This window comes from Colius striatus, chromosome 1 (assembly GCF_028858725.1).
Source record: "Colius striatus isolate bColStr4 chromosome 1, bColStr4.1.hap1, whole genome shotgun sequence".
NCBI classification, from domain to species: domain Eukaryota; kingdom Metazoa; phylum Chordata; class Aves; order Coliiformes; family Coliidae; genus Colius; species Colius striatus.
In genome coordinates this window covers 96,255,907-96,281,034 of record NC_084759.1, presented here as the reverse complement: position 1 = coordinate 96,281,034, position 25,128 = coordinate 96,255,907, and the positions used below count along the sequence as shown (strand labels likewise).

General features: G+C 40.9%; 1 protein-coding gene across 4 annotated transcripts in view; it reads right to left on the bottom strand.

Moving 5' to 3' along the window:
- Positions 1 to 1,641: 1,641 nt before the first annotated feature.
- The window catches only part of SCAF4 (SR-related CTD associated factor 4), a 47,501-nt gene continuing 24,014 nt past the window's right edge, over positions 1,642 to 25,128 (bottom strand). For 3 of the 4 annotated variants that reach the window (XM_062001950.1, XM_062001972.1, XM_062001964.1), the window contains 10 exons: positions 24,125 to 24,210; positions 22,552 to 22,742; positions 19,362 to 19,462; positions 18,349 to 18,462; positions 17,395 to 17,551; positions 15,697 to 15,851; positions 11,008 to 11,170; positions 10,781 to 10,861; positions 10,490 to 10,678; positions 1,642 to 2,849 (listed from right to left, as the gene is read on the bottom strand). In XM_062001950.1, coding sequence (XP_061857934.1) covers positions 2,008 to 2,849; positions 10,490 to 10,678; positions 10,781 to 10,861; positions 11,008 to 11,170; positions 15,697 to 15,851; positions 17,395 to 17,551; positions 18,349 to 18,462; positions 19,362 to 19,462; positions 22,552 to 22,742; positions 24,125 to 24,210 — 2,079 coding nt within the window. In that variant the 3' untranslated portion in view covers positions 1,642 to 2,007. The remainder of the gene's footprint in view (positions 2,850 to 10,489; positions 10,679 to 10,780; positions 10,862 to 11,007; positions 11,171 to 15,696; positions 15,852 to 17,394; positions 17,552 to 18,348; positions 18,463 to 19,361; positions 19,463 to 22,551; positions 22,743 to 24,124; positions 24,211 to 25,128) is intronic. The other variant, XM_062001956.1, reaches the window with a different exon arrangement.

The window sequence follows — 25,128 nt, the reverse complement described above, 5'->3', positions numbered from 1 at the left end:
TAGAAAGGTAGGGAGATGCTGTAAAGGTGATGCATTGCAAGCAGGTTTATTGTACATACAACTGCTGCTTCAGCTGACAGTAAGGAATGATTCCAGGGCTTCCCTAGGCTTTGTGTTCAAATTCCTAGTAAGGGAAATAGAGACAATGTGAGGTGGCATTTGTGTGAACAGATCAGCCTTCCGTCTCTTTCATTCTTGACTTCAAATCTTTTAATAAAAGTGTATTCATTAAAAAAAAAAACCCAAAAAACTACCTCCTCACAGCATTCTGGCAGTTTTTAGTGACACAAGTCTTAAGACATCAACTATCTGGCTCTGTATGAAATAGTTCTGCTGGCCCATCGTGAAATAAACATTGAGGACACAAGTTTTAACACATGAAAGTTGAGTTCACTACAAGTATGTAAACAGTTGTGTTTTTTTCTCTCTTTATTCTGCTATTGCAAGAACATAAAAATATATGTCCTCTCCCCAGTCCAGAACTGCACATTTGTTTTCCCAACCCCGCCCCCCTCCTCCCTCCCCCAGGTAAAAACCTCCCTCTGCCACAGAGCAGCTCTGAAAAAGTACTGACGTAAGAAAGCAGCTGCCCTCCTTCACTTTGGGGAAAAAAACAAAAACCAACCCAACTTTAAAAGTAAACACACCTATACTGAGAAGAAAAATAAAATCAAATATGCACAGGATTCCCAGTTTTTGCACTCTGCTTCCAGAGTTAAAGGAGCTTCAGCTGAAGGGCTGCTGTCGGCCTGGAGCGTGGCATGGCCACAGCGAGCTCTGTGCGGTTCAGCCACCAACAGCTGGCATCTGGCCGCCTTCATTTCACAAAGCGACTGAAGCGAAACGCAGGGAAGATGGTAACACACCAGGACAAGAATACACGCTCCCTGTATCCGTCAGTCCGATAGGTACAACACTCCATGAGGAAAAAAGTGTTCAACCTACCTCTTGCGGGAGGATTACAGGAGGTAGCCGGCGCTACCAGAGGCAGTGGCAGCGGCCCAGGCCTGCGCGGAGCAAGAGGCAGCATTTACCATCCTGGCGCACCCTCCCGCCTCCCTTCCTCATCCCAGCTTCCTTGTAAAAAAAAAACCTACTAGCTTTTTAGATTGTGTTTTGGTGGCTCCTATTCCTCTTTTCACCCCTCTCGCCAAAAAGCCTCCGCAAAGGACACATACGAGAGGCGCGGCCACGGTGGCTTCCCAGCCCGCCATGAGCAGGGCAGGCCCAGTAGGCCTGAAAGGCGGCCACTGCTTAAAGGGCGGGCTACTCGAGGCAGCATTCACAACAGAACTAGTTGGAGAAGGGGGGGAAAAGAAGAAAGAAGAAGAAAAAAAAAAGAGATTGCATTGCAAACACTAAACAGTTAACTCTTCAATTAACATTTTAAACCCGCTAACTTTCACCCAGTACGGTCAAGTAGATCATTGAAATGCAGCACTCTCAAAATCAAGATGACTGTTACAAATAAAAAATTTGCTTCTGTGAATAGCTACACAAACAGATGTATTTCTTTCAACAAATATAAACAAAACAGTCTAATTTAGACTCCAGTACAGCATCAACAGTTCAAACTTTTAAGATGTTGAACACTCCTTTTTCCACTTCAGTGCAGTGTAGGAAGAATAGCACACGTTAAAGTTTGTTACGAAAATAGAGTTTATTAAAAACACATCCCTATTGTTTCGAGGAGCTTTCACCGTTACCTTTTCTTAAATTAAAAAAAAAATAGAAAGCACTTCTACTTCTGATTTGTAAACTTTTTAAAGTCAAAACTTTAAAAAAGTTACAGCAAAAACGGGTAATATTTTAATCATATCTTCAGCATTTCAGGTTATGTTGTGGCTATTTTAAATAGAAGGGAAGCAATCAAATTGCTTACAGCTCCCCGCCAACTACCGAGGAGCCGTGGTAAAAGCAGATGCGAATATAATACAGCAGACTGTACAACTCGAAAGCTCTACACTCCAACAAATGTCACTGTCACCTGGCGGTGGCTGCCGGTGGCTAGCGGGGAGCCTCGGCCACGGAGCCCAGCTCCTTCTCGGCGTGTTCCACAGATGAGGTAGCCTCGGCCGTTAGCTCTCCCACGGCTTTGACGCCCGTTGCCTCGGGCTCTCCCGCAGCGAGTTCTGAAACAATGTCTGCCTCTTCCATTTTGCCGCCATGAGGCTCGTGGTTTTTGTCGCCGTCCGCCCTGTCTGCCGTCTCCTGCTTCTCCTTCCCTCGGCTTTCTTCCTTGTCTCTACGAGACTCCCTGTCTCTCAAATCTCTCTCCCTGTCTCGGTGGCTGCTGGACCGCCTGCTCCTGTCCTCCGAGTCTCTGTGTCTGTCACGCTCAGGGCTCCTCCGGCCCCACTCTCGCCTGTCGCGACTACTGAGCCGCTCGTGATCTCTGTCGTCGCTGCGGCTGCCGTAGCGGTCGCGGTCGTTTTCTACCCGATTCCCAAATGACCTCCTTCCAAACCTCTCCTGGTCTCTGTTAGGTGTGAAGTTCTGCCTGTCGTTCCTGAACTGCCTCCCCTCTCTGTTATCCTCGGGTCCGCCCGGCGCCCCGCTGCCCGGCATCCCCCCCGGCCTCACAAAGTGACCCGGTGGTGGGAAGGGGGTTTTCATTCCGTGGGGGGGAGGCATCCCGAAGCCCCCTGGCCCCGGCGGGGGCCCTCTGTGCATCATGTGGGGAGGCATGTGTCGCGGCGGCATCAAGGGGAAGCGCTGCAGAGGAGGGGGCGGCATCCCTGGCGGTCGCTGGAGTGGTATCAGACCAGGTCGGGCACCCAGGAGGCCGGTGGATGGAGTCTGTAGCCCAACCACGGGGGCTGGTGGTGGTGGTGCCACTCCCTGAGTGCCTGAAAGGAACAAACACAAAGCACAAAGTAACATCAGAGGCTGTCAGGAGGGGAAAAATATGGCATTTCATGGTTTCAAAAGCATTCAGAAACAATCTTATGGAACGAGTAACACCAAAAGTGGGGGAGAGAAGAGAGCAGCCGGCAAAGAAAGCATTCTGTGCCAGTTTACATACCGCCAAGAGAGCACCAGCTCTGAGCAGAAGTTCGGTGTGGTGCTAGAAGTAATTAACATTACAAAGGTAGTAACTACTGTGGCCTAAAGGCTTCCCTTTTGTGAAGAAGCAATTCCATTTTGCAGGTCAGAGCTCTTCCTGATTTCCAGCTAAGGGCCTTGCTTTGGCAACTGATGGCTGACCAAACACCTTCCTAACAGGTTATGCTTTCCAAGCTTCTCACCGGGCACCTCACCTCCTTTAAAAACATTTCTCCTCTATTACAAACATCAGCAAAGTCCTATCTGGCTAAAATACTGGTCACAAGCCCTTCAGCGTGTAGAGGAGGCGGCAGGTGCAGTAAGCTGTGAAGGAAGGAGGATGGTCAGACAGGACAGTGACTTTAACTTACTGTTCCAGAGAAATAGGACACAACAAAGTTTAATTTTAGTAGAACAAATCTTGAAGTGTAAACCAAAAGGAAACGCAACAGGTCATTTCTGGGTTGTTTTTTTAAAGTACCATCTTACAGCCTTAATAGCACTTATCCAACACCAACTGCTTTCCATTTTTATTTCTGGACTCTTGTCTTTAGCACGGTCTTGACAAGAGTTAAATAAGCAGGAACTCTCAAAACATACTGTTCGACAAAGCTCAGCCCAGTGCTTGTTGACATCAACACACGGAGCCAAAGCCAAGGATTAGCCAGCTCTCAATGAGGACTCTGCACCGATGATACACAGTTGCTTGTGGGCCTCCCTTTGTACGACTACCGCTATTATCTCCCGTCCCACAGCCTTTGTACTGGGTCTTTCTGCTCACTAGTGGTCATCTATCTGAAAACAAGCTCTGTGGCTGGGAAAGCCCGTGCTGTCTTTAAAACTCCCAAAATGGAATTTAAAGGGACCAACAAGCTGCCAGCTGAACGAGCACAAACCTCTCCCAATCCACCTCACATTCTTTCACACATCTGTTGAGACTACAGGTGTTGTATTTCCACAGATATCAATAGAAATGAAAGTGAAGAATGCAGGTTACGTAAAAATGTTGGTAGCTCCTGCCCTAGGTCAAACTAGAAAGTGAAATAGCTCTGTGAAGTAATGCTAGCAGCCCTCATAGTGGGGCTGTCAGTGAGAAGAGCTCCCTGAGGCCGGCGGAGCTGGCACCCCAGGTAACCTTCCATCCTGCTGCCCTCGCTCCCCTCTTCCTCTCACTCATTTTGCATCTCCATCCCCTAGATGCCGGAGCCTTCCGATGGATGCACGTGTTGCCCTTTCACTCCACCACCACTTACACTTAACAGCATCTCTAACGGAAACCCCTTTATCTGAGTGATGATTTTGCCCACGGGGAGAACTCGGGTAACAAAGATGTGAATATTCTTCCAGTCCATGCTCTCGTCTTACCTTTGCCTCCAAGCAGTCACTTTTAAGACACAGCTTGATAGGTCACTCTCTTTGAAAGAAACGTTCCAGCAGCAACAGTATATTCTTTTCTAATTGGTTCTTCTTGTTAACTTTAAATCACACAGCCCTCCTCCTGCTCGCAACCAAGGCCATGAGCCATCTAGTTTAAACTCCTCCCATGACTTAGCACTACAGACCTGACAATACAGACACATGGCTAGTGACGTCTTTCACCAATGTTGTTTTGCTGAATTCTGAGGTTTAAGATATACTTTTGTTGGTAGGCAAATTTTTCCACGGAAGATTATAAATAAGGCATAAAAGAATAACCAACATCTCGGGGTTGAAGAGTGATAAGCACATGCTTCGGCTCTACAGCAGCAACGCAGATGTGGGTTACAACAGCACAAACGTGACGTGCAAGAAGCTTTGTTAAATGTAACAAGTATGAGTACTTCAATTTCTCAACCTTATTTCTGCATAGAAGGCAGCACAGAAGCAGCATAATGGTACCTGAAGCTCATTCTCTTCCCATCTGGACTGCATCTACAGGGTAGCTGAATGCTTTTTGGTTTAAAACAGCTCACTCAATGTTGAGGCTGAAGCATGCTGCTGACAGAACTAGTGATTTCCTCTCCATGCTGACATGAGGCACCCATCACCAAGATACACTCAAGGACCTGTCCAGAAACACACCCATCTCTCTCCTGAAAATGCTCAGTAAAATGAGCAGTACAGATTGCATGTGCCACATCTAGGAAAGTTTAAAGCCCTTTGTTGTCTCACATAGGGAAAAGACAGTATGTAAAATTTAAACAGCTTATCAAACTTGGAAAGAAGGCCCAGAGCTCCTAGAGAAGCAATGAAGTGATTTAATGACTACCTCATCCCTCTGCAGGCCAGCAGCGGCAGAATTTATCTGCCCCAGGCTGTACTTCATTCCTCTGTTCTTAACTGTGAGCCTTTGTCTTCTTGGTTACGGACACAAAATACAACCATCCCTTCCACCGGCTGCTTATTCCATGTAACTTGGCCAAGATAGGCTTTATTACAAGATACAGCTTTTAAGAGTGGGGATGTAATCCTCACAGCCCTAATATGTGACACTCTTCAAATGTGCAAAAATATCATCATCTTTCACAACTGATTTTTATTTGTAACGTTTACCAGTGCTGCACAGCGAAAGGCGTTCTGAACGTGCAGTGAGTGTTTGCTCTGGAGAACACAAGATACAAGTGTACTCAGAAAACCCGATGGCAACCACAAGTGTTGTTTCAGAGGTACAAGAAAAATCACACAGTGTCAAAAGTTTCACCATTTCATTTTACTCATAAAACACAGCCCAAAATGCTGCAGCTGTCCCGAAGAGGTGTCTTCTATCCAGGGAGGTCACAGGAGTTGCCTGTCCTGGTTTGGTAAATACGGTAAAAAGCCAGATTTCCGTGGCACTGTGATTTCGTTTCTGATTCTCTTCCTGGACAAAGTCCATGCTCCCTTGTGATAATTACTAGTGTCATAAATGCTAACATAACCAAGAAGTGTAGCATCTGCTTTTTTCTTGTCTGTTTTTTTTTTTAACAGAACTCTACTCATTAAGTTATGACAGTGTCTCTTAAAATAAAAAAATTCTCAGCTGTGCTGTTACCACAAAGCAAGTGGAGGAACGGGGGTTTTTGTATCTATCTCACATAGCAATCCTGTTTCAAACACACTTCCATCGCAAACAGGATGGGAATATATACAAGAACAAGAAGTCAGAAGTTTACTCCTCCAGCAGAATGGGCTAAAGGTTGACACTTGCAGGTTGATGCTGATATTCTGTAACATTTAGCACATCACATTAATTCTCCTCTATTTCTCCAATGGGGAACGCTGCATCTTAAAACTAGAACGTTAAATACTACTAGGCAATTCTTGACAGAGGGACAATGTTGTAAGTCTTGTGTCTTTTGCGAGACTTTGATACAAAAGCCAAGACCAGGCCGAGAACTGTAAAGAAAGAAGCCCAAACTTACGAGCCTAAACATGAATTCATAGCTGAAATAACTTGCCATAAATACCATCATTTTTCAGGGTAGTCAATGTCCATCACTGAGGTCAGTGGGAGCTTGCTCCTACTCACGTCAGACGTCCAAGCAGGGACGTTAAGAGTCAAACCACGTTACATGCAGTGTTGGTTATTGGTGTTAAGACTTCTGAAACTCCTGCTTTACAAACCAAGAACACTAAACTGACCCAGGTTCAGGGAATCATTAAGGCAAAACGGAATACCGTGAATGTTGCTTGAGAGTTCACATGCCCTTACCTCCGAATTCTTTGCCAGTTGGCATTATGAAAGCAACGGTCATATTAGCAAACATGCAGTGTTTGTTATGCCTTTAGAATGGGCTCTTGCAAGAAATTAGGTTTCCCACTGTTAATATCCTGTATTAATAAAAAGCTCATCCTTCCTGTGAAGGAAATATCCACTTTTTATAATATAGTAATACTCTCATGAGCTCAGAGAATATTGTAGTCTGTCTTTTGTAATTTAATGCAGTACAAAAAGACCATGTAGTTACTTAAGCACAGAATAGCAAGGGAGAAAAGAATGACAATTCAGCATGCATTAGAAGGAAATAAATAACAAATTCAGTGAGAAATGCAGTAGAATTAATCTCTGATAATATGTATTTATCATTGTAGGAATTTTGGTAGAAAGAGCACTAGACCAGAACCTACGAACTGCAGTAGGGTGTATTTAATCAAGGTAATAGATCACAACCTGAATACTCAAAATACAGCATCTGCAACAGCAGTTTATTACTGGTCCAAAATTACAGCATTTGCTCAACACTAAGACCAAGTGGGCAAATCAGAAATGATTTAAAAGCCTGTCACTTTCTGCAATATGCACATGTGAAACGAGTCTAAAAATACCTGCTTTGCAGATCATTTATAAAATGACATATGAGCACATACTCAGAAAACCAGTTACAGCCTGGTTCAAATTAAGAACAAGAAGCTACGACAGAGCAGTAAATATGATTGAGGAGACAACTAAATCCAAACAACCTGAGAGTGGTTTTTATAGTTAAGCACAAGCAAAAATCTGATGCAATGGCCATGAGGGATCACTCCTCCTAAGCACAAAACATGTCTTTGGTGGAAGAGATGGAGAATTACATTGGAGGAATAAATGAAATTATTGGAGATGAAACAGAATGTAACTTACATTACTAAGCAAGCATATGAAATCTTACAATAATCAATTTAGACGTATTTTTTAACATATCTTCCATATAAAAACTGAACAGATAGGTAGACAGGCTTCATTTGGAAGTTACAAAAATCAGAAGAGAGCTCCTGGGTTTGTACAGATTCCTACGACAGTGTCTTCGGAGCAATCTTCATTCCTTGAATTCAGCCTGCTGAAGTAAGTTCTTTAATCCTGACCACATATCCGAGGGACATTTCTTCACTCTTCACGTTACATTACTCAAGCCCCTTCATCCCTGTTTCCCCAACCAGAGTCCTCAACACACTTCACGACGCTGTCAAACAAATCTTCCTTCCACCTTCTTATCTCAGCTTGGAGAGTAACATCACGGGAATGTTTAACGAGCAGTTTGAGGACATCGTGAGAAACGAGTCACACAACCAGTCACCCATGCAAACTGCTAAACCAAATACTTGCCAACAGGAGGTCCTTCAGGCCAAAGAGTTTGATTTCCTTTGTCTGCACCTCCCCATGGCTCACTGAGGGCGATGCTGTACCTACTCATTCACTTTGACCAGTTCATTTGACTCTGACCTGTGCTAAACTGTAGGTCAGACACTAAGGCTACACTGAGGAGTGAAACCTGACACACAGAATGGAAAGGAAGGAATGACGACGCAGTCTGTCCAGCTCTTGAATTCAGAGGATGGGGAGGACAAGACTTTAAGGGACACTTCTTTGCTATCTAGATCAGCACGAGCAGCGGAAAAAAAAAGTCACTTTTCTCACATTTTTCTTCCAGACTAAGGAGAGACCAGATCTGGACTCTCATATGCAGAGCTAAGCCCCACTGAAGAGTATCAAAGTGGTTTTAAGAAGATAGTTTCATTGATGTTAATGTACTGCTAAGTTTTAAAATCAAAGACAACTGGTATTAGTTATTTTATCTTTAATCATGTAAAATACCATAGTACATTTCTTCTAGTTTTCATGTATGTCAGATTGTGAGTAGTTGCCCTTAACTCCGAAATGTCAAGATGGAAGGATTTGACATAACTCCTTGTGTATAAATAACTTATTGAAATAAGACACTCATCAACATAAAATGCTATTACTTAAGTAAACAGACAGATCTCTAAGCTATTACTTCAGGACTACTCTGTAAGCTCACATGTGCAATCTTACAAAAAGAAAAAAAATATTTTCCTATCCCCTTTTTGGTGAGACTGAATGTTGAGAGAAGTGGATCTGACCACATGGACAACTTTATCTGCATGAACTATTCAATCAACAAGTTAATAAAAACAAAGGCAAGTTCTTGATCTTGAGATTTCTCAAATCCAGCTTCTTTGAATTTGTAAGAATAAAAAAAAGCCGCTGTCCAAGTACCTAATGTGAGTGTATAATTCACCTTGCTTTCATCTTAGTTTTGTAGAACCTTTCTTCTTCTGTGTGATACAGCCAACTGCAGAGTAACTTAATACATTCCAAAGGCTTGGAATACAAAAGTTATGTCGTGTAAGACATGTAAGACACACCATGAAATTTCAAAAGTCTGGTAATATTGTATTACAGTAAATTTAAGTTCATCATTAAGATGTGAATATCTTAGATGTGTAGTCTGGTAATCCTTATCGTGACCAAATTCTCTCAATCCATGGTGTCACCACAGGATTTTTTTTAAAGCTTTTCTCTGCTGGCCAAATGTCCAAGGTAACTAATACAAGTAGCTGCTGCTTTTGTCTATCTGCATTGATAGATATTTAAAAAGTAGACTTCTTTTCAGAGAGAAGCAGTTCTTCAGTTTTTAGAAAATGCCTTTTAAAAAGGTCTTATTTAGAGATTCCAACATGAAGGATTCAAAAACCATTAATCATGGCTGGAAAATTTAGCCATCAAATCCAACAGAGCAGAAAGCTCTCAGGGAGAGCTTCTGCTGAGAGCAGAAAGCTCTCAGCTCTCAGCTCTCAGCGTGCCTTTTTCAGTGCACGCTGCAAAATTCTGGGCAGAAACATACTAAAGAAAATTGTCTTTCACTTGTTATGCTCCGATTTAGGGATCTGAAATCCCATAAATACAGGAATCTCATTAAAATTTGTAGGGAATGAATCTCTTGACTATATTCTTGACATTAACCCATAAAAAGCCATCCTAAAATATTTATTTAGCAGACCTCTGTAAGGTTAAACAGTATATGCTCACTTTACAAATCTAACCAAGGTCAGATCACATCATGGAAAGTAATGCAGGTAAGACATCCAAAGTTGGTTTGCTTTTGCCAGTAAAAATGCCATTTTCTAATATTTAAATCAGGTAATGTATCATTAAAAACATTTCAAATCCTGTAATACCGCAGAGCTCACACAATGCTTTTGTGTTTTCATTTTATTAAAATAATTTATTCCATAAGTAAAAAATACACCATATTTTCAAAGATTTAAAAAATACACTAGAAAATATACTGTTTCTCTGCAAGTTACTTTTATACATGTAGTAGTCAGATCTAAAACACAGCTCCTGTGTCACACAAATGCTCTGCAGCAAGTTAACTTTCTACACAGAATGAATCTCAATGTGTTAAAAGTAGAGAGCATTTAGTTCTGTCCCAAATTTGTAACTTAAACGTTAGAACTGTTTTGTTTCTTCCAAAAATGGATCTTCAATACTAATAATAATTTAAAAAAATAAAATTCCCGCTCCTTCTGTGCAAAATCAGTGCTCTAAAAAAGATTTAAAAGCCAACAGGAGGACAGAAATTTCCACAAGTTTAGAAAAATCTGCTTTGCTTTCTCATGAACTGTAAGTCAGTAGCAAAATCAAAATAATATTCTGAAGTCCAGGGAACAACAAACTGAAGAACGTATACAAAAATGAACTTACCAAGATGTGGAATAGCTTGGGTGACAGGAGCAGGCACGTTAGTAGGTGCTACGGGAGGTGGAACAGTCCCATATATTTTAGAACTATCGGTAGTTTCAGCATTCCCTCTTGATCCAGAAACCACTGTTGGGATGGGATTTCCTACAGATGAGTCTTTTGTAGTGTCTTCATTCACACCAGTTGCTGTAGCTAAGAAACAAGGCATTGACAAATTAAAAAAGGAAAATTCAGCTTTCCTGCTTGCACAATACCTTCCTTCTACTGCCTCTTGCTCAAGATGTAAACACTTACAATTTGGGATATTTACTGCCGGAGTGTGAGGAACAGAAACTGGAGGAGTTATAGGTGGAGGTGGTCCAGGAGGAAGAAAGCCTATAAAAAAAGTACGTATTAACACTGAGTATCACTTTACCAACATATAGTTGTGCAGTTTATATGGCAGATGCTTTTATTTGCTATGTGCTTAAAAAAGAAACAAACGAAAAACTTCAATATTGTAAAAAAATTATTAAACATACCTGGGGGTAAATGCATTGGGTTGAAACCAGGTCGTAAAAATGGAGGTGGGGGTGGTGGTGGCACTCCAGGAGCAAATCCAGGAGGTGGGATTCCTAAAGGTGCCGTGAAAGCAGGTGGTTGGAGTGCACCAACCACAGGAGGACCTGATGGATGTGGTGGAACCTAAGGAAAAAAGGAAGGGGAAAAACTTGTTTCTTCAAGACTTAATTTTTGAATATTTGTTGTTCAACTGTGGACCACTGTCCTCTGTGCTTTGCCCATCAAAAAAAGAAAAGTTAACCTCCTTTAAATTACTCTGCAACAAGGTGACTTACATAACTGATCTAATTAGCAGTCAAAGAACATTTACAACTTGAAATATCATTGATCTTGTTTGCCATTGTTCTTAGGAAAAAAAGATTCTCCACAATAAAGCAACATCAATTCATGCTGGTAACTCATCTACATATACTCTTCACACAGTAGCTGGAATTCAATTTAGCATTTGGCATAATGCACTATAATACACATAACTTTAGAGCAATTAATTTTTTTTTCCCTTTTTCACTACTTGAGCTTGTGTATTGTATTGTGTATTACATTATATCAAGCTCTGAATGACAACTGACTTAAGTTTGTCCTTGAATTCATGAGTGATTACAAAAACTAAATGAAATGTATGGAATCAAAAGGAAAACAATTTAATCAAAATCTGCTCTGTGTTTGAATTTGATTTATTAAAGCAAAGGAGCGTGGTGAGCTCAAGTGACTGTAAGTCACTCACCTCCATGACCACCAAAATTTCAGAACTTCTACACTAAGACCCTTGATCACTCATTTTTTTATTTGTACAGAAAAGAAAGACAGCCCTTCACTGCTTTAGAACTGAGGTGGCATTAAACCAAACTAAATAAAATATTCTCCTTAAACCCAGAAAAGATCCTAATGATGTCAAGCATTTGATACCACTTTGAACCTCTGTTCCAAGTCCTTTACCAATGGCTAGCTTAGTGAGCTGAGCCACATTAAAACCTGTACTGTTAAGAATTGCAAAATTAATTCATTACAATAGGCCTTAACGAACTGGGCTTTAGCACAGACCATCCTTTTATTTTTAGTTTTAAATGGGTTATTTATTGGTTTATAATAAGCTGCCGATTAGGCCCGCACCTGAAGTTAAACTGAGCAGAATGTGAGAAAATACTGGGTGCAGCATGAGAAATTGCCAGATCTGACAGGTAACAATGTGAGAAGCTGACAAAAGTTACAGGTGACACTGTGAGGGAGAGCTGCATCCTGAAGGTGGTTAAGGCAGACAAGCAGAAAGGAGCAGTGGGGACCTTCTGAGGACCAGCTTGCGTGGCCAACAGTGCACAGGTAAGCACACCTAGGAGCACTATGAAAGGCCAAGACTACCCAGATGAACATCGACTTTGAGTAAGCCTAGAGGTGTTTCCACTAATCATAGAATCTTAAGGGTTGGAAAGGACCTCAAAAGATCATCTACTCCACCTTCCTCTGCCAGAGCAGGACCACCTAGAGTAGGTCACACAGGAACTTCTCCAGGAATCATAATTAAACCTTCAGAAAAAGTGCTGTAAACCTGCAGTAACTCAACAGTCTTGGTAGGTCTTTTTGTTTGTTTTACAGGGCAATTCTTTTAAAGAGCAACTTAAAAAAATGAGCTAGAGAGCCAGATTCGTTATTGGCGATCATGTTCCACGAAACAAGCGTTCACGTACAGAGCGTGCACATAGCACAAGGAATTGAGAAAGGGTATCAAGAAGGCAAAAAGGTTTAAAAAAGAGGGGCAACTTGCTAACTGCTGTCAGTCTTTCAATAGTAAAAAGTTGAGAAAACTGTGGATGGAGCATGTGTGTGCAATGGCTTGAGAAGGTATAATGAATAGTAAAATATTATGGCCAGGAGGTTGGGGCATCCCTTTTTTCTATAGTAGCTAGTAACAGGACAAGGAGTAATAGGATGAAGCTGGACAAAAAGTTCCACTTAAATATAAGAAAAAACTATTTTACTGTGAGGGTGAGGGGGGCACAGGCTGCCCAGAGGGGTTGTGGAGTCTCCTTCCTTGGAGGTCTTCAAGACCTGCCTGGACATGTTCCTATGCGACCTGATCTAGGTGAACCTGCTTCTGCAGGGGGGGTTGGGCTAGATGATCTCTAAAGGTCCCTTCCAACCCTACCATTCTATGATTCTATGACAGAACCAGAATAGAAGTAACATCAAAGGAAGGTGATTTAGATATATTAGAGGACATTCATACCTAATTATACAAACTTAACTGCTGCACTTAATTGCTTCTAAAAAGTTAACCCTCTAATACATAATTGTAATGCGTTAAAACCTTTCCTTTAAGCAGGAGGAAAAAAAGGATTATGGAAAAAATCTGTGCATAGATGTCACGACACCAAATTCAAAATACAGTTTGTCATACAAAGTTTTTGTTTGGTAAAGAGATGGAAGCACCGGACAACAAATATTGACAGAGAAACACTTCTCACCAGAGAAGGAGTGATGAAGAGTTTAAAAATAATAGCTAATGAAGGAGATAAAATGAAGTAACAAAAATGCTACTGGGGAGATTTTTTATTAATTGGAAGATAAATATTGGGGAAACCTGGTGTTTTACTAGCAACACTGGCACCTGGAATAACTCTCAGTAACTAATGCAGACTGCCAAGCGCATCTAAATGAATATGTCTTGGAGTTTGGCCTGTTCTGACCCACCACAGGCATCAAACCCACCTGGTTCAGTCAGAGGGATAGGGTAAGCAGGGAGCTCTCCATGCCTAAGAGGGAAGCAGCATGACAGATCGAGCAACTTGGTATTGTAGTGAAGACCATTTCTTGCTGGACAACATCAGCAGTGATCCAGCATTCAGAACAACCTTCCCCCCTCTTACAATCTCCAATATAGAAGCCAAACACAAATGAAAGCAATTCTGCTTGTGTCAGGGGACAAAAATACATCAGTTCATTAACATGAGATGGTACTCTGTATAAAGTTACTTAAAGGAAAAAGCTCATTATATTCCACTTCTTCTAGGTCTTTGGTCACATCATACATTACAAAACACGTTTCTTTTACTGCTAACACTACCAGCATCATCACAGCTCAACTTAATTTGTAAGTTACAAGAATTATTTGCAAGTTGTTAAACAATTGTGATTTTATGGACAGAGAAGACAACTGAAATGGCCAAGTGTATGACAGCGTTAAAAAGTTGAACAGTGAAACCCAAGATGAAGACTACATATAGTTTTCTGGTTCTGATTCTGGCCTGAATTTGTGAAGACACAAGTTTCTCTGCTATAGTAAGTAAATGAAGCTGATGAGGCTGAGACAAGCAATCAGTACACCCAACATATTCTGAAAAGGTTTGGTTTTGAATTTACACTTTATTTTCCAGCATGGATTTAAGGAAAATAAACAAAATCGCTACTATTAAAGTTAATGGCTATTGAAGCTCTCTGAAATTTGACTGATGTGTTAATTTATTAGAGCATTTCAGGAATGCTGTGTCAAAACAACAGAAAATTCAACATGCTGTGTATGGCTAAATGATGTATGTCTGCAAAATAATTGGTGATCTTGACCTTTTCTGAATGTTTGCCATATTGTAGTTCAGAAATCACATTTTCTCAATATGTCAAAGAGTTTTATTAACACTTCCTCCCATTGGGGAGAACGTATACTACCATTTTAAATGTGACAATAAAGAAACTATTACTATAAGACTAGTAATGCATCTGTCAATATGCTAGAATAAGTAGATTAAAACACTGTAGGGAGTAATTATTACTACATGTTACTTAAACTAATGGTGACATTTTAGAGTGGGGGTTTTATTTAAGTAAATGAACATACAACATCAGCTTTGTCTACACAACTATTTTAACAACAAAGGAGGCGGCTGAAAATTTTTATATTGAATTACCAAAGGCTGTTTAAAGACAAATATGAAAGCAATGTGCATGTTTTAGAAGGTCTACAAGCTTACTTAACCCAACAGTGAGGAAAATTGACTTAGAAAAGAACCCCAGGGGCAATTATAAAACTGACAGGATGCAATTTGGCCCACTAAGAATCTACTACAATCATTTACCAGGGACTGAGATAACAGGTACTATAAGTACAGTCCTACAATACTTCAAATAAAGATCTGGCAGACACACATATGCTAAATTAGCATTAGAGCAGCAACAAGTTTTTGGAGCAAATCCTCCATCATTCCAACTAACCACATGCTGACTCAGTTCCCGGGGCCATTCTGGTTCATGCAAACTACATCCCTTTTCAGGGAAATCAAACCGCCTCCTGCTGGGCACAAAACATTCTCCAAACCTTAATGGGTCTGGGTTTTTTTTCCAGTCTTCCATTGGCACTGTGACTTAGTAGAAAAAAATGTTTTTCTATGAGACTGCATTATTCTTTTACGTGATGAAGCTGAAATAATGGATTTCAGGTGTGTATTCAATTGACGGCACAAGAAAGTTATCTTCATAAATTGACAGCACAGCACTGCCAGTCTGCTAACAATAGCATTTTTAACCAGAGAAAACAACATGACCAGCATACACACACAAAAAAATCAACTACTCTCTTCAACTTTCGTATTGCCATATTGAATTATTATGTAAAGTAACTTTCTGTTTAGATACCCAGAGCAAATGAGAAGCCACTCTCTCACCTGTGGAGGAGGTACTGTTATTGGTGCAGGCATGGGAACAGGAATCGGAACAGGTAAAGCTTTAGGTATAGGTGACACTGGTTCAGTATGTGTAGCTTCTGCACCTCCATTTTGAGCTACTTCATTTTCAGATTTCTTGGGAATTCCCTTCCACTCTATAAAAAAACCCAAAACAATAAACTCAACCATGCAGGAATCAGCTCAGTAGAAATGGACAAGTAGTCAAGTACTGCCATGTAAAAGTACCATGTTTTGTGATGTTTACAACAACGACATAATTGAAAATTACAACTTTTTTCTCAGATAAGGAGAAGCACAGAGCTAAGAACCATTTAAACATATTTCTGGCAATATAAAGTCTCAATTATTTTAAGTACAGTACAGCAAGTCACTGAAACACGGCAAATTATTCCTATCATTAGTCATTTAACAAGTCTTTGCACTGACAGCATTTAGACATGCCCAGGACTCAAAACACATTATCCATAACAAAAACAGTTAGGCAGTTTTGGGACAAGCTTTCAACAGATTCATTCCATTGCTCTTGAGAAAAAAGGCAGCAGCTTTTTTACTAATTTGAAAAGTCATTTGTGAAAAAACATTTTCACATCCTTATCAAGGAAAAGAATACAACAATAAAGAATCCCAGCAAAATAAGACAGCAAATACAGCTTTAAACTCCTTTTACAGAAGTAATACGGGTCCAATTGTCAGAATTTCTCGTGAAGAAACAGCTAAGCAGGAAAACATGGATCTGTGAAGAGGCACTGTGGGAATGAGAAAAGCACCCAGAAGACTTGAAACCCTTGAGGTTATGTTTATCATTGGTTAACTTTAATTTAAAACACGCACTCAACTGATTTTTGTGTATTTATCATTAAGAGATGCTACTACTTAGAATAACCATTACCTAATTAGGGTAAATTGGACAGAATGACAAAGTCCTGAAATAGTGTTTTGATAGCCAGACAGCAGACCATACAATGGTTAAAAACCACACAGTAGTCTACAGTATCAATTCAAAGAACTTACGGCAATTTCTCAGAACTGCATTCAATTAATAATGCTTTTAAAATCACAACAGACAACACACCACCAACTCTATATTGATTTTAACCCTATAATTGATTGTAAGTTGCCAATTGTAAGAGGTGTCAATTTTCTTAATACAACTATAGAAGCCTGGTATTTTCACTGTTTACATACAAAACAACAAGAATTCTACTAGTTACCTAGAAATACAAGTCTTGCTAAAGGAACTGAAAATGTCACAAGTGCAAAAACTACAGGTATTCTTCTTCAAGTTCTGAAGTTGCTGTCAGCTCAGTTCCTACAAAAGTATTCCCAAGGCAGGCTCCCTTGCTGGGAGTGGCTCACACAAACAGGGGAGGGGTGAGGACACCAAGCTGGCTCTGGGACTAACAAGCACAACACACTTGCACCCTGCATAACCATCAAGGGCAAACCCCAGCACAGCTGAAAGGTCACCTGATATCCATGTGCACTCAGCTGCACAACACCAGATGAACGACAGGCCTTTACAAAGCCTCTCCAGTGTATGCGTGCTGCACTACTTAGCCATTTCAAGGATTTTATATGCGTGTGCCTCACAATCATAGAAGTCAGCCACAACAACTTCAGCATGCCAGCAAAAAGCACAATTTTTAAAAAGCATTTAGAGAGGTAGTGATATTTTACCTGGACTTAGAGTTTCATTGTCCAACATTCCTCCTTCACAGAAACTTTCAAGATCTTCAGGTTTCACTTTGTCCCATGGTATGTAAGTAACACCTAATTCTACATCCCAATACTGCTTGTAATCTGGCTTTATTCCTTTGTTCAAAGCCCACGCAATCTTGGGGGGAAAAAAAAAAATACACATGGTCTGTCAAATGTTTCCATTTTGTGGATTTAATATTTTGTTCTCACAGAACAGAAATAGCATTTTAAGTCCAAAAAGCAAAAATAATACTCTAATTGAAACAGCATGAAAAACAGGTTAGTTACCAAACTCTGAAGTAAGAGGGTTTTTGTAAGCAGACTTAGTTTCTTATTTCTGGGCTTGATTTGCACATAATTTGTAAAAATGTATGAGGGCAGTTTCTTCAAATGTCAGTCACTAAGATTAATTTTATTTCCCTTCAGAGGACAGAGTCACACTACAAAAGGAAGAATTTCACTAACGGAATGTGTTCTTCTTTATTTATGAGCGCTCTTTGTGGGATTATCATATATAATTAAACTCTGTTGTACAACAAATAACCAGCAACAAGAAAAAATATTTACAGTCTACTGTAATGACTAAAAAGACATCATGGTTTGGTTTAGTTTAGTGATGAGCTTGGCAGTCTGAGGTTAGTAGTTGCACTTGATGATTTTAAAGGTCTTTTCCAACAATAACAATTCTGTGATTTTTGTTGTTAAGTAGACAATTGTTAGCAATCTTTCAAGATACAAGTGCCACTAGTCAGATTACAGAACAAGAAGAATATTTACCAAGAAAAAAGCGTTCCATCGACATAAATTAACAGATTGCTTTATCCAGAATATGTAAAAGTCTAAAATACCCAAAGGTCTAAAATAGATGAAGAGGGTTTACAATAATTACAGTAACTTTATACAGAATTTTGTACAGATATTTCCAACAAGTACCTTTATAGATTTCTGATTGACTTTGAAATTTCCTCGGCTCAGTTTTTGCAGGGCACGGTAAGCATCCTGTCTGTGAACCATTACAATATAGGCACATCCTCTAGGCGGTATCATCTGGGTGGGTTTAAAAAAATAAATAACTCAATTTTGCTAGCACATTAACAAGTGTTCAATTGTAGTAAGCTGAAAGATCAGCAGGTGTTGCAAAAAGAACTATGGAGGTAGGAAAGTGAAGGTTAGTTTAACGGGCTAAGATAGCTAGTATCTTCTGGAAATACAAATTTCTAGTAAATTAAAAGCAACTTCTTATGTATAAAGTTTTAAACTCTATTCTGTGGGAGAATTTGGATGACTGTTGTATATTTAATACCTTAAAACTTTTAAACGGTAATCTTCATGTAAATGGTCTAGCAATTAGTTACTTTGTTAGAAGAAACAAGACACTCTAATATCTCACTTCTTTCCATGTACCTCAAACTTCCAATCACTTCTTTTTGTTTAACTAAAATTGTGTAGCTACCAGAAGAGCTATCATTTAATACAAAAATATCTTTAAACGTAGCAAAGCATAACAATAGTTCTCCATGTTTGTGACTAAAATGACAGAAGAGGAACAAGCAAATGAAACCAGCTGAGAGTCCACATTTCTACCATTAAAAATGGAGTAGACTGAACCCAGCAGCACAGATGTAATTATGTAGCCATCCCAATAGTCCTTTCTCACCTAATTCTCTCCAGAGAAGACATGATTTTTATGAAAATGAGATAAATTTCTGTATTACTCCCAAGAGAATTTTTAAATGCAAAAAACTACAGCAACTGCTGCCTTGTTTTTCTATTAATCAGCCAAATGAACTCAGTTTTACACATTTAAAAAACCACAATTATGTAAGGAAATAAGAGCTCTTGACTCTTTGGAATGTATCAAAAATAAAGCTATCTTAAAACAGTCAGAAAGACTTTTTGTAACGAAGGCGTATCAAAGGAGCTTACACCGCTCAATTTAGACTTACATTTATTGACTCAATTGGGCCAAACTCCTCCAAAAGACTTCCAACATCCTGTTGAGTTGTCCTTTTGTCAAGTTGTCCTACCCAAAGTGTAGTACTACAAACTACAATCAAAGAGTAAATACAGATTGTAAGAGCACTTGGAAATACACATTTCACAAGCCAGAAGGTCAAAAATAGTAATTTCTCAATAGTTATTCAAACAGAGAAGCCAGATAATATTAAAACATCTATTTTAATCTTTAGAGCATCGTTTGACAGTAACCTCTGTTGATTGCGGGCCTGGAGATGCATTTAACAGTTCAGTTAACCACAGCAACTACATCAGAATCACTCTTCGAACACACTAAGAAGCTCTCTAGCTAACTAATATTGAAGTGACACACACGTTTTGATGAGCGTGAGATCTGCAAATTCATCATTAAAAAAAGAATAATATGCTTTGCTGCTAACAGTGCTCCATGAAATATCCCAATACATACAGTGGATATTTTACAAGAAGGTAACTCACTCATTTCTCCTTAGTACAAAACCCAGGCTACAGGCCACCATTGCAAGATATGGATGGTACTTACTGGCAAAATGATTAGATTGCTCAGGGTGTGTTCTGGTTTAGCAAGGAGCAGCTTTTGGCTTAGTAACAGGGGGAGCAGGTTGCAGTGAAGACCCGGTAAAGAGTTTGCGGACCCTCCCCCAGCTCCTGGGTTCAGACCCACCTCCGGCCCGGCTGGGCCAATCTGGCGCCTCTGCCATCACTATTTAGGGGACGGGAATTTGGAATGCTAGTCAGGAGGTGTAAGAGTGATACAAGATGGAGGCGACCACACAGACCCTTCAGCCAGAGGAGGAAGGAAGGAGGAGCAGTAGACCGGAGACCCTTCTGCAGGCCGTGGCGAGAATGCAAGCTGTGCCCCTGAAACCTGTGGAGATCCGTGGCAGGACTGAGAGCCACCAGCAGCTCCATGTGAGTGAGCCCGGACGGGCGAGGGACTGTGTGGGGAGACGGCCATGGCCCAGGCCGTGTTGGAGAGCCTGCGCGCCCCAGAGCAGCCCCACACGAGAGGCAGAGAGGAGCTGCAGCCTTTGGACTGGGTGCACGTCGGAGCAGCCCGTGCAGGTCTGCCATGCGTGTGAGTTACCCCATGGACTTGCAGGGAGGACTGGTGTGGAGTTCACCTGTCCTGAGGAGGGACAGACGGCAGAAGCTATTGGGAGCAGACTGACTGAGACCTCCACTGCCTGCCCCCCCGAACCGTTCGGGGGGGGGCAAGGTAAAAACCCTGGGATCAGGGCTCTGAGCCCGGGAAGAGGGGAGGGGTGGCAAGAAGGTGTTCTTAAAAAGGCTGGTTGGACTCTTCATTGACGTATTCCTCTGTGTTGTTTCGTTTTGGTTATGTTTTGGGTTTTTTGTGGGTATGTTTTGGTTGATGTTGCATTAAATTATTTTCTGGTTTTTTTTCTTCCCCAAACCGAGTAGCCTGGTCTGTTTTGTCCTGAACCTTAAGCGGCAATTAAGCTCTCCCTGCCCTTGAGCAGTTCTCAGCCTCTTCGGTACTTGAGGCTAATCGTGGTCTTTGTTCCCTGATGGGCCTAAACCACGACAGGGTGATACACCTCTTACTAACAACATCTTCCTGCAGAATGTGGTGACAATTCAACTATAACAAGCAACCAGACTTTTAACCTTGTTAGTGACTTATTCAATGCCATTTCCATAGTAAGTGCACTTTCCAACTTTTCCTTTTTTTATTTTTTCTTTTTTAAGTCTTATAGAGACAAGAAGTACATTTCTTCAACGTTTACAGTTTCTCTAAAATGTGCATTTGTAGTGGTTTTGGATAGGCCAGGTTTTGGTAGCAGGGAGGCTACAGGTGTGGCTTCTTTGAACAAAGAACTGCCAGAAGCTTCCCCTGTAGCTGACAGGACCGGGGCCAGTCAATTCTAAGGCGGACCCACAGCTGACCCAGGCCTGGCCAGTTAGTGACTGAGGTAATGCCTCTGTGAATAATGTATCGGAGAAGGAGAAGAAGTTGCTGCACAGTTGCTCAACTGCACTAGCAGCAGAAGGGAGGGAGAATGTGAAAACAACATTTCCACAGACACCAGGGTCAGTGGAGAAACCGGGGGAGGTGGGTGCTTAGGCCTTGGAAGAAAGATTCCCCTGTGACTTGTGGTGAGGACCAGGGTGAGGCAGTTAGTTGTCTCTCTGCAGTCCATGGAGGACCATCGGGGAGCAGAGATCCACTCACAGCCTGTGGAAGACCCCACGCTGGAGCGGGTGGATGCCTGAAGGAGGCTGTAACTCCATGGGAAGCTCACCCTGGAGCAAGTTCCTGGCAGGACCTGTGAGTCTGTCGGGAGAGAGGAGCCCATGCCAGAGCAGGTTTGCTGTCAGGACTTGTGATCCCGTGAGGGACTCAGGCTGGAGCAGTCAGTACCTGAAAGAATGTTCTCCCAGTAGATGACCCACATTGGGGCAGGGTGTGAGGAGCTGCCTCCATGGGAGGCCCCATGCCAGAGCAATTTGTGACGAACTGTAGCCCATGGGAAGGACCCACGCTGGAGAAGTTCATGAGGGACTGTCTCCTATAGGGAGGGACCCCACACTGTAGCAGTGGGAAGTGTGATGATGCCTCCCCCTGAGAAGAAGCAGCAGCAAAGTCCATCTGTAGTAAACTAACCACAACCCCCAACCCCCATCTCCTGCACTGCCGGAGGGGGAAGGAAGGAGAGTCCTGGGAAGAGGGAGGGGTGGGGGGAGGTGTTTTAAGATTCAGTTTTATTTCTCATCTCCCTGCTCTGTTCTGATTGTTCATTAATAAATCAAATCTTTTCTCCTCAAGTTGAGCCTGTTTTGCCTACGACATTAATTGCTGAGCTGTCTCCCTGTCCTTATCGCAACTCACAAACCTCTCGCCATATTTATCTCTTCCCTGTCCAGTTCAGGAGGGAGAGTGATATTACAACTTGGTGGGCATCTGGCACCCAGCCAGGGCTAAACCACCACATCATTTTACATCAGCATAGTATCTCCTGTAGGATCTTTACAGACCTTTAAGATTCATGAGAGAAAATACTGGGCACAGACAAAAAAAATTCCCTCTATGAACCAGGAAGATACGAAGCATCTGAAAAACGGTATTATAAGAATTTGCAGAATGACATCAGTAATAAAGACAACAAATAAACTTACCACTAACAGTTTCTGACTTGATCTGAGGAAGGCCTTTTGACCTGCGCTCTCTCTCCCTCTCACGTTCACGTCTTTCTTGTGACCGAGACTTGGGAGAGTGTCGGCGTCTATCCCTGGACCGAGAGCGAGATCGACGATGACGTGACCTTCGAGATCGGGAGCTGGATCTTGAACGTCTCCTTTTAGGTGACCTAGTTTAAACCAACAACCATTTATGTTCAATCTTTCTGACCCAGGCACTGACAGAGAGAGAAATGATTCGGATATCTATGGAAATAATCAGGCAAGAGTTCAGACAATAAATAAATAAATCCAAGTGCATTCACATGCATTTAGAACTAGAAAAAAATTGCTACAGTAGATTAGTAACACACTCCAGCTGAACAGGTGTTTCTCAATTTATCTTCTGTTAATTTGTATTGCAGTTGGCTATCAAAACTGTGACCACATCAACACGGAAAAAAACCACATCTGCTTAAATAAGGAAAGTGTTTATTGCTTTTACAAAAGAATGCCTAAAAAAAGATTAAAAATAAATTCTGCCAGTGAAACTGTACTTAAAATAATGTTCAAATTCTAAACCACTCAGGGTCTGAAAGATAGAGTAAACCTTCAAAGAAGCCATACGACACTTGGAAAAGGAGAAGATTAAGGAGATGCCTTTGCTTTAATACTGGAGACAGATTCATTACCTCAGTTGACACATGCAATACTGCTCCCGTGACAGGCAAAGTCCCACAGTACATTGCATCACAGATTTCTTCATAAGAAAAGTCTTTTTGGAGCACAGACAAAACTATCATATTTGGCTTCCATAAAATTTACTCAGTATTGTCAGGCATGGAAGTTATTCACTATCAATAAGTGATACCAAATTTCCTTTAGAAGGCAGATGACTTTTAGAGGTTCACAGGTCTTAAGAGTCACTATTCTGTTTCTCATTGCCACTGCACTGAAGTACATAAAACGTTCAGCTGTATTTATACACAACTCCCTTCAGAGGTAAATGACTGAAGGGGTTTCTTTTTTACCTGTTTTGCAGAAGGGGATTCAAGTGAAGCCCTTGACAGTTTTGACTTTACCAAGAAATTTCACTGTGCTGTCCATATAGAGACTAATACACAGACAGTAATTTCTTCTAATTAATCCTTAGATTAAATGTGTCTCTTGACATTTAGTCAAAAAAGACTCTGACTTGCACAGCACAACTGGGTGTTTATAAGAAATGACCTCAAAAAAAGTGTACTGAGCAGGGCGCCCAAGAAGCCATCTGAAAATACAGGTAACAGGACTATGTCCTAAGGCACTGAAAATGAGCTCCACCAATAGTGCAAGGAGTTAGCTCACCTCTCAGTTATTTACTGTCATCTCAGAAGTCATCCATCCCCATAGTAGATTTGGCAGCACAGCACTGGATTCTCTGAGCTCCAAAAAATTAGTACAACTCTCCTCAATACTCAAACAGAATTGGTACTTTTCAAGTCTTTGGACATGACACACTAAGTCCCTTATGCTAAAATCCAATACTTGATATAATACATACTCTCACTTGAAGAACTTTACACTAATTTACCTTGATGCAGACCTTGATCTTGACTTTCTGTTGTCAGAAACATGCCGTTTTCCCTCTTGAATAGGTGGCTGTTCCACTTCTATATCCTGAAATATTAAGTTGATTGGTATTACAGTTGAGTAGCACAAGCATTTTATTTCATTTTATGCCTAGATTAAATTAAATAACAGCACTAAAATTACATTGAATAATCACATATGTGGAATTAAAATGCAATGCATTTTAATGCATTTCTCAGAAGCTTTACCACTACTAATAGGGAGACAGTCCAGTATTAAATTAATACAACCACTGCAAAAACATAATAAATGTACACAAAATTCTCATTTTCATTTTGCAAATTATTGTTTTTCCAGTACTTTTAGCTAATTTCCATTTTAGCTAATGTCAGCACCGTGTATATCTCCACAGAATAAGATTGTATTCCCTAAAGTCAATCAGTGGATCTTGTTCTGCGATCGAAATCACAGGTAATGTCTTCTAGAAAACTTTTCTCCAAGATATTATAGGAAACTACTTTAAGCCATATATATTAGCAAATTGCAATATAATAAATTTAAAGAATGAAGCAGTGAATCATTGAAACAACACATAAAATGAAAGAACATGCTTAAAACCCAACAACCACAGTTAAGTTCAACATAGCTTTCTCCTTTCCTACCCCAGATCCTCTACAACTTCCCATTCCCACATACTGTGCCCCACCTAAACCTGAAATAGTCTTCATGATGTGACCCTGGCAGAGATTACCCCAACAAGCAATCTGTCAGAATGTACTTATTCAACAGAATTCAAGACAAAAGAATTACAAAGATACTCTTGAAAATCATTCCTTTATTCCAAGTAGAAAGCAGGAACTTATTTCTAGACTCTCTCGACACCACAGGTTACCACATAAAGACAGCTTGGTACCACATCTCTCATTTTTGGATTTCCTTTTTTTGAACAAGAGACAAATATATTAAACTTGCTACTGACCCAACAATATCCTCCAAAATCTTAGT